The sequence below is a fragment of the Dermacentor albipictus genome, chromosome 1 (assembly GCF_038994185.2).
Source record: "Dermacentor albipictus isolate Rhodes 1998 colony chromosome 1, USDA_Dalb.pri_finalv2, whole genome shotgun sequence".
Taxonomy (NCBI): domain Eukaryota; kingdom Metazoa; phylum Arthropoda; class Arachnida; order Ixodida; family Ixodidae; genus Dermacentor; species Dermacentor albipictus.
In genome coordinates this window covers 306,778,098-306,792,577 of record NC_091821.1, presented here as the reverse complement: position 1 = coordinate 306,792,577, position 14,480 = coordinate 306,778,098, and the positions used below count along the sequence as shown (strand labels likewise).

Sequence of the window (14,480 nt, the reverse complement as noted above, 5' to 3'; positions counted from 1 at the left end):
GGGTATTTAAAAACTGTGAAAGATCCGACCCAGCATGTGCTTACTTATGCACTTCAAGGTTTACCTGTCTTGGAGGGTCAATGGCTACGGCATTCTGCTGTCGAGCATGAGGTCGCAGGTTTGATACCGATGGGGCGGAATGTGAAAACACTTGTTCATGCGCACTTTGTAAGGAACTGCAGGCAAAAGTCTCTCATTGTCTGTGTAGTTTCAGGACGTTAAACAGCACAACTTGAATTTACTCCTAATTTTGCCTGAAATTGATGAAAATTTGATAGTAATGCAAACAGCGTGCATCGACTTTCTTTCTTTTTGCAAGGATAAGGGAAAGTCTATGAAACAATGAAGAGCTTCATGTCATACTTCTGTCATTTTGCCATGTTTCTACAATGTTTTACTATCATAAAATGAATTCCAAACATCTTAGAGCAGTGTTACACTTTTACCACCACTTTCATTGTGCAGAAAGCATTATTTCTTTATAAAACTGTTCACAAGTCCTGTTTTATGTTACTCTCGCAGGTTTATTCTTCACCACCTTGGAATGCTTGGAGCCCTAAGGCGAGCGCTGGTGACACAATTCCAAAGAGCCCACTTTCTGGGTGCCACGAAATGAGTACCGAGTTGTGATACATGGCCCCAAGAGGAGGCTGGAGCACTGGTTTCCAATCAACTCAGTGGTTGCAGAGAATAGCATACTGCCAGATGACGGACAGTCTCGTACAACTTCATTTGGGATTACGGTTAAAGAATATGAAACTACCACTATAAGTTTAGGCTACCACAAGTGCTGCAAGCATACATCACATTAATTTTCGGTTGCTTTAGCTATACTAAAAATGAGAATCAGCTGTTTAAATGTATTAAATGCAGCAAATTTGTTGTAGGATTCAAGCTGGTAAACACATTTAGATGTTCATGCAAATAAGTGTACATCTAAATTATGTTGAAACACTGTTTCACTGGTGAGTTGTGTGCCTTAAACATGAAATTTAAGGCTCACTAACTTTACTGGCCGTCTAATTTTAGGAGACATACTAACAAATTGTTGTGGGGTATGGATTCAGACAGAAAGGTAAGCCTTCTGCCACAGCCAGTCCAGGATTTGTACAGGTCTCAGAGACAGAAATTCAAGAATATTCAAGGACTTCCAAGGCCCTGGCAAAACATTTAAAGGGTGTACAGCGGTATCACATGTAGCAATTATTCATTATGACGTTTTCAAACACTATAATTAAACTTAGAGATAACGAAGTCGGTAAACTTGGCACTTTACTTTGTCATATTGATATGGGACCTTTTATGGAATTAGTACAGTCGCCGACGTATTTTTCTTGCATGAAAGGGACTGTAAAATTTTTTGCATTATTGCACAATCGGGAAATTAATGAATTTCATAATGAAAAAGCAACTTTTTTTTATTTGCGAGTCTGCAGCCAAAGATATGCTTTCATGCCATGTCGATGATGTCTTTACATCAATGGTACGAAATGAAGATCAAGATGCTTTCATGTCCACTCTGTCGCCTGCAGTGGGATGACTTTGCACCTGCCGTAGATGAACTTCAAAGATAAAGCATGGCCGCATGAAAAAGCGAGCTGCCACACCTGCTTTTGTGCCATGCAGCCAGTGCAGCAGGATCTCGCCAGCTTGCCAGCCTTTCTCTTGTCTCTATTTCACTCTTTTGAAACATGAATCCGACAGTGCTCAAAAAGTGGTGGAAGGGAGGTGGGAGAAAGCGCGAGAGGGTGTGACTGCCAAGAAGTCGTGCTGTGCGGGGTCAAGAAATTCAAGGGTTTTCAAGGGACTAAAAGAATTCCAGGACTTTTCAAGGGCGTTGAAAACATACTTTTCAATATCAAGGGTTTTCAAGGACCTGTGCATACCTTGCAGTCAAAGGTTGAACAGCAATTCATGTGAGGTATTGAAATGCAGCACGAAACCATACCACTGTTAATGGCTTAAATGTCGAATTCTGGTATTGGTATGAACATAATCACTATGCACTGCTGCCATGTTTTAAATGAATGCTGTTCATTGTATGTATTGTAATATAAAAATATGTGCTACAATGTATTCAAGGTGCAATTCTCCTGTGGCTTCTATGTATCCATGTGTTTACTAATGATGACGTCTGAGAACAAATAAATTACTTCTTGCAAACTGGCGTGTTGCTTCTCATTTACAGAAATCGATGAGGACATCATTGTAACCTTACCTACAGCTTCCAACAATCTATGCAATGATTACAGGAAGCGTGCCAGGAACAGCAAAGAATGCTGCTCCCTTTATGGCAGCAGAACAGTGGACTAAGTTCTGAACCAGCCACACAGGATACACTTCTACCACAAAAGTGCACTATTTTTAACATCAGGTGTTTGTAACTTTAGCCAGCTCTCTCTCAGTTTACCAAGCTCTTGTACTGGCACACTGAAATTAATAAATAAAACAAGTTATTTAACATGCAATACCCTTGCTTCGATATCCAGCTGTCTAACATGTAGCATCAATATCCTGCATCTAATATGCCGGGGATAGTAAACATGCACTAGTATTAAGCTAGCAAACATAGCAATAGTTCAGCACAAATGCAAATAACGGAATAGGCAAACAAGTGCCGCCCAAAGGGGTGCAATGTCTGCCTGCCAGCTCTGGATAAATGGGACTGACAAAATGAAAAACTACAAAACTGAAAGGGCACGGTCGGGCCATTTGTGCCAAGAAGCTGTATATGGCTCAATAAGTGCCAATTTCAAATTAATGTAATAACAGAGCAAAAGGACTTGGTCAAAGAAGGCGCAGCTGGAACAAGATGAACACTGCTAATTTCAAACTTTTAAGGCTGCAATTTTCTGACTAACCAATGTGCCAGTTTTCAAGACGGGGTATATGCACTAAATTTTCCAAATGGAATGAACTTAAAACAAATCTAGGACTAGGGCCTTGACAATTTGCTATTGGTGCGCATTGAGTGGCTAAACACAAAAGTAGGCTTTACCTAAGAGTGTGTGTTGACAGAATTTAGGGCATGCACGAGATTTGCTTAAATGTCTTGTCACTACAACGAAGCACTACACCGGATGCTGGATTACAAAAAAGAGCACCAAAGGTAATCAAATGAAAGTAAAGCCCTCTGTGGTAGCCTCATTGGCAAATTCATTATTGTGCTCATTAACAAGAACCCTGAAGATGTGAATGTCACATTTTTACTTATACATGGCAGGGGCAAAACTGATATAGTTTCATTCCAATAACAAATCAGTACTTCATCAAGCCAGCGATGTTGCACAGAATAAATCACAATGGTTATTATGGTTACCAATTACTTCCTACCAGCTGTACATTATGCTATGTATTCGACATATTCTAGTACTGCAGTCGACCTTGTATAAACTATCTCATTCATGGAAAGTAAATGGCTCGACTTTGACTTGGCACACACAATTTAATCGCACAGAAGCGGTGGATGGCCTACTTCACAAGCAACATGAGACAGTCAACAATGTTGTGAGGACAGATCAGAGCATCTTCCGACAGCACAATCGCTTGGAAAAAAAAAAAAAATTGAGGATCAAAGAAAACTTAAGCCGAATGCCCAGACCGTATTTTGCGTTGTGTCCTGCTTTTTTCTGGAAATTTAGGCTTTTTGTAGCAAGCACATGAAGCTACGAACAACATATGGCTTATTGTACCTTCACACGCTTAGTCGCGAGACGATAGTTCAACGAACACGGAATCAGAATCTTTAACATTGTTCTCATTTTTTCTGATTGTCAGAATTTAATAAGATGACATCCGTATTTTTTCGACGACAATAGCAAGGAAAACCTCAATCCGTGATGATGAGTTCGTCGATCCCCCAGTCTTCGTAGCTTCCGTCGGGAAGGTACCTACGAATGATGATGGGGATCTTGCGGGCCTTGAGTTCCTTCATGGCGATCTGCAAAGGATCAGTCTCGCCTTCTAATTCTACCATCACAGGCGCGCACATGGCAATCTGTAACGCTCGTGTCCCCAACACTCTCGCTCTCTCATACTTGGTCATGTACATGGTGGTGATGCGCTTCTGGTTTTGCTGAGGCTGGCCGTCCGATGCTTGAAGGAGCTCGATGTTCTCCTCTTCATTTTGGTCAATCTCGTCGAGGTTTTCATCCTCCTCGACGTCGTCAAAATCGTCGGCGCCGCCAACGTCGTCACCCTCGAACTCGTCGTCGGCCATAGAAGCAATGCACACACACTGAGAAAAGCGAATGCAGTCACAGCCAACGCTTTCAGATTAAGGTGTCATTCGCGTTACATTCGTTGCTTTACTTCAGCCCAGAACAGAGTTTATCCTGCGTCAGCAGCTTTAGCCTTTTGAGCATGCTTGTGTGTTCTTGCTTTGTCTTGAAACAAGATTCTCCAAAAATATTATTTGAGAACATTCTGGACCAACTTTCTGGTTTTACACAATTCAACATGCTTTGTATGCGCACAAAAATAAAATAAAGTTTATTGCGCATATTAGTTGTATATACATAATTTATTTTATTTACGTAAATAATTGCGACGTAAGTGTTGTCAAAGGTGACTTAAACTACTTGACATGTAGCGGCCTCTACTGGTGTAAAAAGAAACTAAAGGCACCTGACATTTTGTTCAGTAGGCCGACCGAAAATGAATGCTTTTAGAACTAGATTCCCGGTTTACTTTCACTGATGCGAGTTGTGCAACGCAAAGAGAAAGTGTGCTATTGTGCTAACGGACCAGTTTCATGCTTGGCGAACGTTTCGTAAGCGCAAGAGACCTCTTGTTCAGCTGTGAGATTAAGTGCAACTTCGACGGGCAGCAACATTTTCACTGCGGCAACTGAGGTAAGGTTTTTGTCAATCGTGCTTCTCACGCTAGGTTCATTTTTTGTTTTAGTCTTAGACACATTATCTTAAACACGAGGGACAACTTGTGGTAGCCTTGGTTTAGGTTTTGGTTGGTATGTCGCACTTTCAAGGCCATTCGTTGATAGCCAGTGCTGTAGCACGGCTAGGTGCCCCATTGCACCGTCATTCTAGCATTGCCGCTGTTTTCGTCGTAGTTGTTTACATTGTGATCTTGCGCATGGCATCCTGCAGTGACATTCGGATCTCCGCAGCCTGAATGCAACTGGGGGGTTTCCGCTGTCTTCTGCTGTTGCTGCGCGAACAGCTTTGCAGGTCACGCGGCATGGGAGATCGTGTTCGCCTCTTTTACATACGTTTGTCTCCCCCGTTCCGTCACGATGGTTTGGTTAATTTTATTAAATACATGACAGCCAACGCGTTTCGTGCTTTGCAGTCTTCATCAACGACTGCACATAACGCTTTCTTCAAATCAGGCAATTATTCTGCAAGCTCTAACGCTTGCGCGTTTTATTATTATTTTCTTTGCTAAAGCGTAGGCAGCGACGCGCACCACCCTGAATTGCTTCGTGCATTTGTATTCATCGCGACGGGTTCCACACAGCTTCTTCATGTTTTTTTTTTAACCGCGTATGTTCGCCTATCACTGCTTTATTCGGCATCGATTCCTTGCATGCATCTTGAACTGGCCGCTGACTTACCTGAAGTGCTGGTGTCACTATAGGCGCATAGTGCTCCAAATTTGTTAGTTTATAAGGGGGCTGGCAGATTTTCTGTGCAGCGACTAATTTGTATGTGTATATATTAGAAGCCACAACTTCTTTCTTTTGAACGCAGTGGCTTGAAGGTCGATAAAGGAGGTGGTTGCACTGTGTGAAATGAAAAGCGTTTTGCTTGTACACAACATCACTTGTAATTGAGCAATATCCATATATAGAACGACAAAACTCTGCGATAAGTGTCACTGCAGGCATGTTTACTCACTTGAGAGCTTGCTTCCTCAGTTTCTTTACTGTATCCATTGGGAAGCCAACCAACACAACTGTGAGTAGACCCGCGGTAGGATTTAGTACGTACATTTCATTTTATTATCATTGTAAGAAAATATGTATTAAAAACCTCCAGACGGATATATTTAGTGTTCTTTGAAATTGGTCCACGTAAGTGCTGCTAGAACTATCTCCATTGTTTGCATCGTGTCACTATCTGTGTTTTAAACTAGTGTTTTTAAGTGTTCCTTTTTCTCTTAACAGAGAAAATGTCAGCGATACGTTGCGCAGTCAGCCCAACAAGGTCTATCTTCTTGAGGAAAGTTGCCAAGAGTGAGTGTTGATCACCTTAACTTTATAAATTCATTTCCTCTGTTTAATTCCAGTCATGATAACAATTGTTAAAGGTATGATCAATTGTTCACCCATTGGCAAATCTAGAGGGAAGATGAGCCCAACATGCCAGCTAATATAGAGCATGCAACGAGCCCTTCTTCTCCTTCTTGTTCTCTGTATTTGTTGATGGAGGCCTTGGAGGCTGTCCTGGATCCACTCCTGTGTGCACACTTGTTGCAAAACAAAATTGCACTCTGCATATGAATGTGACATGCTGAAGCTTTTATGTATAACGATTGAAATACGAGTGTGTGTTGTAGATGTCTGTTAATTGTCTCTCATTGGGAATTGCAAAAATTTTTCATATCATCTAAAGATTGACTCAAACTAGGCTGGGCTCCAATTAAGAATTTGACCCAAATAGTCAGCATTATAATTAATTAATTAATAATTGGGTTTGTGGACTCTCAAATATGTCCTATTTGAACAGAAGGTTGCTTTTGCAATCACATCAGTGACACCTAACATGACTGCACGTACCAAGCACATCAGTATCACTCAGATGCAATCATAACTTCAGCTACAGTGAGCTTGCCCACTTGTTCTGCTGTCTTGAAGTACAGCCTCCATGGGAGAAACTCAGGCGCCTTGCTAGTCTGAAAGCATAACTCAATCATTAGTTCCCTTGTTATGAATGAAGCAAAGCGGCCACTTTGGTGGCAACACTTGGCTTATTTTGCACACATGACCTCAACCAATTAATCATGATAAAAAAAGAATAGTAACAAAGTATTAATTAGAAGGTTAATTAATCAAATGCCCAACCCTAAATTAATTCATTTTCCCCCAGGATTTTCTTTAAATGCTTTCTTGTAACTGCATGAAATAGTATTTAATATATTAGGAGCAGTCATGAATGCCTCTAGGCCATTTGTCTGACACTTTTTAGTTTTTGGGTGTGTGTTTTGGAAGATTTCTCTGCAGTCCATGGCCCCAAACTGATTCAAGCTTTACCTATTAACTCCAAGAAAAGCATTATTGCCAAATGAAAATGAAAGAAAGCTAGAATTGTCCTTAAAGTTAGCTAGAAAGTAGCTGATTTCAATACCCAGATAGCTTAAAAAGTTTTGCTTGAGGAGAGAAAGTGTTATTTTCACTAAAGCACTGAAGTCACACTTTTTGTCTTTAAATATAGTGAATTGCAAACAGTGCAGGATTGTTGCAGTATAAGGGATCAGGATCGCTGATGAAACATGAGCTAACACTTAAATGTCCCTGTGGACATCTTTGTAATGCACTTGTGCCTCGCACACAGAAAGCACTTAAGGTGGTAGCTGCACATCATGAACGAGGTATGTGTTGCTGTGCCGAAATATAAATTCAGGTTTGTTTGGGTTTGTTTGATAACAAGTTTGGTAGTTATTAACAGGATTATCAAACTATTAAGAGTTTTCTGAATGCTTGACTGCACTGTGAACATGAAAAAGATTAATGTTATCTTGTGTGGACTGACCTCATCCATAACTTTGTTGAAATGTTCAGCCCAGCAGCGCTTGATTGATGGGGAGAAAGTAGAGCGGCAGGAAATATGATGTAAGACATGCAGCCTTTTAGTGCAAAATTGCTCTGTTGTGGTGTGTATAGTTGGGTACAACTTTAGAAAGCAGCGGCATTGGTCCCTCAAAGGCGGATGTACATAAGCCTCCACCAGTGGGCGCGCACTCTAGACTGACGTCATGAGCCGGATGGCTGGTGACCCCGCTGACGAAGAACATGGCTGAGTTGCGTCAGTGGGACTATTTTTTTAGTTGTGGAGGCAATCAGCTGGTGTGCTTCAGTCATCTTGGCGGGGCCTCACCTGCTTTCTTAAGTTGTACCCAACTGTAGAAGTACCCAAAGGGGCCTGCCCATTCTTACAAGCCATTCAGTGGTGACAAACTCTAGGTAGCTCTTGAACAGAGATACCTGTTGCATACTACATTGTCAGGCAAGTTGTGGCAGTTGTACATATTAGCCTCCGCACAATGTATATAAACAGGCACACTGTGCTTTCATTTTTGCATTTGTCTGTGTTGTGCTAAATTAAATGTACACCTGCTGTGATGCCAGCATGCTGCACACTTTCCCAACTTTTTTGTCTGAAAGTCTGACTAGATGGTTGGCCAGTACTTTTCATTGTAGTTATACTATAGATTTTGCATAAATAGCTAGTTTAGCTGCTTGTGCATTTATCACATTTTTGGTAAATTGGTGATTTCAAAAGTAGGCAGATATATTAACAAATTAGTTAAATTGGCACTGCTGAAGGAAACATCTGAAATTATAGAAGGTAAGGTGCCATGCTGCCCTTCACAAGAGAGGTACGACAGATATGCACTTTATTTTCACCAGCTTATCCAAACTTGTGAGTTGAGAATCAGTATGGCACAGTCTCTGCTGCTGTTACCTCATTAATTTTGCCCAACTTGTTTCTCGACTTGTAGCAAGTGAAGTGCTATCAAAGGTGATGCCCTTATTCTCTGAATTACTGTCTTGCAGATGCTGTTTGAAGAGATTCACACACTTTAATGAAACAGCTGGATGTTTTGTCAAGTGTAATAATGGTCTCACACGGCTATCTTTGGTTGTGATCGAGCCTGATCTGGATTGAAATTCTCCATCGTGATTGGCTCCCTTCCACAGATTGAACAAAGAAGCCAATCATGACTGAGAAACTCGATCTGGATTGGGCTTGATCTCAATCGAAAGTGGGCCTTACTTTCTTTGACACCTGCATATAATACTAAAACAGGTGTTTTGACTGCAAGTTGGTTGCTTTGTTTGAGCGCACTCTCTGCTTTCTAATCTGGACCATTTTTTTCATCTATGCCATATCATTTAATGACTTAACAGATTTGTAGACTACACCGTTCAAGTTAACTTTGATGGTAACTAAATTTGTGAAAGAGTTGTGTTGTTATCTTGGTTGTGAAGGTCAACAGAGCACAGCGTCGCTGCAGAGGGTGTTGCCAATTGGCCAATTCTCTGGAAGCCGGTGCCTTTTGGTTGCCACACTACGCACTGCTGTTGGAGGTGGCAACAATGGGAGCGGCGATGATGACATGGGACTTCGCGGTGGTGGTTCTGGCTCTGGAGTGGACAAAGGATCTGGTGGAAACAGTGGAGTACGAGGAAGTGCAGGCGGTGGAAGCCGTGGAGATGGACACCTCTGTTGCCCCAAGTGTGGCAATCCATGCACCCATGTGGAGACATTCGTCTGTGGGTGGCCCCCCTTCCTGCTTGTTCCTTGAGAAAATTTTTAGAATGTTTTATGTTTGGTGTGCAATTAATTTATTTGGTTAATGTCCCAAGACTGTGCAGCCGTTTATGAGGGACACTGCAGTGAAGGGCTTTGGAATGTGAGACAGATAGGTGGTGGCGTGATGAGGGCTGCTTTGACTGAGCTAGAATTCTTTTGCTGTGTGTCACTGCTTTTGTTTATTCTTGGGACACACCTCACGTCACTGCTGATGTGGCTTTGACCTCACAAGAATTGTTTTATAAAGATATTTTTCATGAAGTCTAACATTTGGTATGTATAGGTCAATTACTGTGTACTTTCAAAGCCTTTTGCTGAAAACCGCTTGGGTTGGCCTAAAGAAAATTATTGGTATCATTGAAGGCGGTGAATGTTTCTCGGAGCTAGCGAAAAATACTTTTTTTGCATCCCCTTATCTCTGAGATGACAATGCAACTGGAAGCTGCTATATCGGTCTTCTCAATGCAAAGCGTGTTTTCTTCATTTTGAGCAGTTGCCATTTGCCCTTGTTCCTCCCGACAAAAGCAAACGCATGAAAAGCTAAAATTTCAACTCTTTCGGACAGCAATGACCACTTGTGATCAGATTTTAGCATAAACAAAGTACTCGCATCAGAAGGTGGCCAGGAACAATGCTTTCTGTGAAAAAAAAAAAAAAAGAGCTTTAGAGGCTGTTTGAATTGAAGGCCTGGTGGCCAAGCAACACTATTTGACATGCACAGTCCTGGTGCCTCCAACAGTTGTAAAATTTGTGCAACACATTTAATTCTATTTTCTCTAAACTGTTTTTATGGCAGACATAGTAGCATGAACTGAGAAAACCACAAATAAGCAAAAACAGGACAAGTCCATTCAGCTCATAGAGATGATTTATTTGTGACTGCCTCTAACTTTATTTTTATTAAGCTCCCTAAACTACACTGTAAAGCATGACATTCTGTATGTTTCTTTTTGACTATTCCTGCATTCAGGATGGGGCCATTCATTCACAGTCTATATGTGTTCAACGCAGGTGTGTCATAGAATATGGATATTAAAAGTAATTTTCAAATAAAACATATTGTGTGTTATGGCCCCAGCCATACATTCAAAAGCACGCTTCACAATGGGTCTATCTTCCATTGCATTTTACCACTTTTCTAGACTCTCCATGAGGCTTAAAGGAGAAAGGAAGTGTACATAAATATGTTTTTGCAGCTGAACTGAAATCTTCATATACACATTACGGAAGCATTATTAACACCTCCACAAATTTTCACCGACATCTCTGAAGAAATAAGCAAATTCATATAATAGCTCATTGCCCCTCCTCTGACCTGTCACATACTTTTTCACAAGTCATTCAGAGATAAAAACACACACTTGAAGGCAGGTTTGATTGGTTGCTTGGGCCATTACTACTAAATCTACATTTCAATTAGCCAGGTTTGCATCATAGCAGGGTTTGTACACCTCCTTGATATCCTTTAAAAACCCTTGAATTTGGAAAAATGGGTTCAAGTGCCCTTAAAACTCCTTGAAAATTAATGTGCTCTTTGAATTGCTTGAAAACCTGGGTTGGGGCAAATTTGGAACATTCAAAGTTGCAAACTCTGCATAGGAGCTACGCTATGGACACAGTCTATTGGGAAACTATGGACATGTCAGGTTGCTATCGAGAAGCTAGGTAAAGACAGATTATACGACCCTACTGTACCACTACTTTGGTGTTTTGCTAGTTGGTTCACACTGCAGTGATCATGGCTCCGTTTCTGAGCCTTAGACTCTAAATATGCCTGGTGGAAAGCAAGCTTCAGCCATTTGGCTTTAACATGACGAGTATCTTAATTTGGCCGAAGTTGGAAACTACTAACCATCATGTCACGAAGTGATTCATATCATTACAATGGGAGAATGAACTTCTAAAAACGACCCTTCGAAGCATGTGTCCAAGTCAGCAGCTGCTTAGCTGTAAAAAATTGCAGCTGAGAAAGAGATCTCACAATTTTTTAGTGTATGTGTATGAATAAGCTTTGTTTCCTCCTCCTTGAATTTTGACCTTCAGCATCCTTGAAATCCTTAAATTGTCCTTGAATTTTCAGTCAAATGGGCTGTACAAACTCTGATCATTGTTATTTAGCTGATTTAATGCCACTTAGGCTTTGTACGATCAGCGTAAGGTGTGACGTACCTCATGTGTTGAACAGGTGTGCTCATGTTGGGGCCTGCTGATAATGCAGGGGAGGTACAGAGTCTTGTTTCAGTATTTATTCCTTTTTCTATGCCTGTCTGGACATTACTCTAGTTTTTCAGGATGACAACCCTCCTTTAAATAATTAATTAATTTAATTTAATTACGGGGTTTAACATGCTAAAACCACCTCCTGATTATGAGGCACGCCGTAGTGTAGGACTCCGGAAATTTCGACCACCTGGGGATCTTTAACGTGCACCTAAACCTACTTACACGGGTGTTTTCGCATTTTGCGTCCATCGAAATGCGGCTGCCATGGCCGGGATTCGATCCCGCGACCTCGTACTCAGCAGCCCAACACCATAGCCCCTGAGCAACCACGGCGAGTCCTTTAAATAATTCACCTGTCCCACGTTCACATCCAAACCTATGTGATCATATCACTTTCTTTAAATTATAACTTTCACCTAATAAAAAGGAGCATCCATCGCTAGCATATGGCATAAATACTGCTATATTTATTTCCATCTGTATAATAATAATAAAAAGTTACGATAGAACTTATCTCACGATTAATGTCGACATATTAATGCTATTAGCATTGAAGCAATGTAGTGACACAGCACATTGCCACCACTGAAACGCGTCATGTATGACGTTTATCTGTTGCCGGGTTCCTCTCTCACGCTTCCCACTCCGCATGCTGTGCCACCTGGCAACACCACTGCAGTGTCCGCGAGTGGTGCCTGTGTGAGTATATATTCAGACAGGATTGTCTCAATATAGTCTGTGTGACGGGTTCGATTCCACCCATCACTTGGGAAATGTTGAAGGATTTTTTTGCCATTGAAGAGTGGCACACACCCAGTGGCGCACATTCAGTTACGCACGTTGGCATGAAAGAGGAGCAGCACATACGCAGTGACCCGAGTTGGTTTCGATGGTTGGTTTCGAACCCTGTTCCCACAACACAGCAGCCAGAGGCTCTGACCATTACACCATGGACTACCCGGTGGCCTAAGTTGTCGGAAAGCAATTAGAGACCAAGACAGACAGAAGGATAAGCAGAAACTCCCCTTACAGTGCATGAAGTTTCCAGAGAATGCTGATCGCATTCATAGAGAGAGAGAGAGAGTACGAAGACATGTACGTGGGACTTGTCACTGCATTTACTCGAAAATAGTTTGAACATGAATATAGGTCAACCCCTATATATTGAACTCGCTGAGAAATCAAATGTGATAATTTGAACATAAGTTGACCCATGTCTTAAAAAAAGCAATAAATTTTGAACATGACAAACTTCATTTGCTATAACCTTGGCTTCTAAATCTCGCTAGCCGATGCTACGAATTACATCCTTGTCGGAACTGCCAGGGAAGTTGCCCTCGTTTGATGCTTCGCAGGCATCCTTTGCACCGCAAAGGCCATTGTCCTCTGGGCCATCGAGGGCATTGGATATGCAGCATCTTTTAAAGCCAGTCGGGTTAATCTACACATTGGTTTTAGGGCAGCCGTGACAGAGGAACTCTGTTAGCTCGGTATTTTTGCTAGGTTTGTTCACGAATATAGGTCGATAGCTAGCTTTCAGGAACATTGCCGAAAAAAAAAAGTTGGCTTACATTCGAATAACTATGGTAATTTAATGCAGAAAGTTCCCCGCAGACATTTTTCAACACTCGAAGGACTCCTGGTGTTTCTATGGACTGATCACACCATATTTTTGCATGTATAACCTGCATATAACCCGTACGAAAAAAATTCAAAAAATTTAATGGTAAAGTTGAGGCACAGGTTGTAAGCAAACTTCGCCTTGACATGTGGCTTCACGGCAGCGTGGCGCATGCTGCCATAAAGCCACATTTCAAGGTAACTATCTGCGCCCTTCAGTTTCGTTATCTTCTGTGGAATCGCACCATCTTCCCACCCCTGCGTGTTGAAGCTCCCTTCACCCCTCCTTCATGGTCGCTCATTCTATTGCTCCTTATGGGTCACCATTTTGCATTGAGGAGTTGGCGAATAGTGCATGCAGGGCCAGCAAACTCATACGTCACCCGTTCCAGTGGTGCTCTTTCGGTCCGTGTGATACGGCGGAGAGCCGAATCACTGTTGGGATTTCCGGCTCGGTCGCGTTTCCTCCATCACCATTGCACATGCGAGGCTGGCTCCGTCCACGCTGTCATGCTCTATCGTGTGAATGCTAGCTGTGAAGTGATCTGATTCATGGCACATGTCACGTGGCTGATTCATTCGTGATCACCTCTGTTGTGTTTCCTTGCCAAAGAGAGAGAGAGAGAACAGTGCCACTGGCCGAAGATATGATGTGGACGAGTGGTGCATCCACGAATGAAAAATGTTTTTTGCTGAGCTTTGAGCATTACTGCATGCAGTTATTTCCGCGGGTTATACGCCCATATTTTATTCTTAATGGGAAGTGTCCTTTGTGAACTTCAGGTGCTTAGTGTGTATCTATCTAGCTTTCTACACTGTGAGGCTCGTGGTGCCTACCAATTTTAGCCGCTGGGTGCTCATGCTCATGTTTGCATTGCTGGCATAGTTGCAGTATCGTCTTCACTCGAGCTCCATTATCCTACTCCCACCTTTGGTTCTCGCTTACTACCTGCGCCGAGCCAGGTGGCATGTTTAAGGAGATCCGGGAATGTCGGCTGCGGAACACCAGGTGGTGGTTGCCTCTGTACGAGCAGCACTTCAAAGGCACGTTTCCCATCTCGTGCATGCCAATTGGCTCCTGACGCTCACAAAGAAGCTCTTGGAAGACTGCAGCTCCATTGAGAAGTGCGTCAACTCGGA

General features: G+C 42.1%; 3 protein-coding genes across 8 annotated transcripts in view; 2 read left to right on the top strand and 1 right to left on the bottom strand.

Annotated features, from left to right (window-relative positions):
* Window positions 1–2,167, top strand: part of LOC135907240 (band 4.1-like protein 4) — a 196,252-nt gene extending 194,085 nt beyond the window's left edge. For all 5 annotated transcript variants that reach the window (XM_065438918.2, XM_065438920.2, XM_065438919.2 and 2 more), the window contains one exon: window positions 523–2,167. In XM_065438918.2, coding sequence (XP_065294990.1) covers window positions 523–630 — 108 coding nt within the window. In that variant the 3' untranslated portion in view covers window positions 631–2,167. The remainder of the gene's footprint in view (window positions 1–522) is intronic.
* A 1,258-nt stretch (window positions 2,168–3,425) lies between these two features.
* On the bottom strand, window positions 3,426–4,394 carry Polr2F (RNA polymerase II subunit RpII18). The gene has a single exon (XM_065438926.2). It carries the CDS (start codon window positions 4,217–4,219, stop codon window positions 3,830–3,832), a length of 390 nt encoding a protein of 129 aa, XP_065294998.1. The 5' UTR covers window positions 4,220–4,394; the 3' UTR covers window positions 3,426–3,829.
* A 197-nt stretch (window positions 4,395–4,591) lies between these two features.
* The window catches only part of ClpX (Caseinolytic protease chaperone subunit), a 39,980-nt gene continuing 30,091 nt past the window's right edge, over window positions 4,592–14,480 (top strand). The window contains exons 1-3 of one of the 2 annotated variants that reach the window (XM_065438924.1): window positions 4,592–4,853; window positions 6,128–6,196; window positions 9,173–9,457. In XM_065438924.1, the coding sequence (XP_065294996.1) occupies window positions 6,133–6,196; window positions 9,173–9,457 (349 nt within the window). In that variant the 5' untranslated portion in view covers window positions 4,592–4,853; window positions 6,128–6,132. The remainder of the gene's footprint in view (window positions 4,854–6,127; window positions 6,197–9,172; window positions 9,458–14,480) is intronic. The other variant, XM_065438925.1, reaches the window with a different exon arrangement.

Bases quoted from the DNA above. Each gene is read 5' to 3' on its own strand.
- Polr2F (XM_065438926.2), bottom strand. From the start codon at position 4,219: ATGGCCGACGACGAGTTCGAGGGTGACGACGTTGGCGGCGCCGACGAT.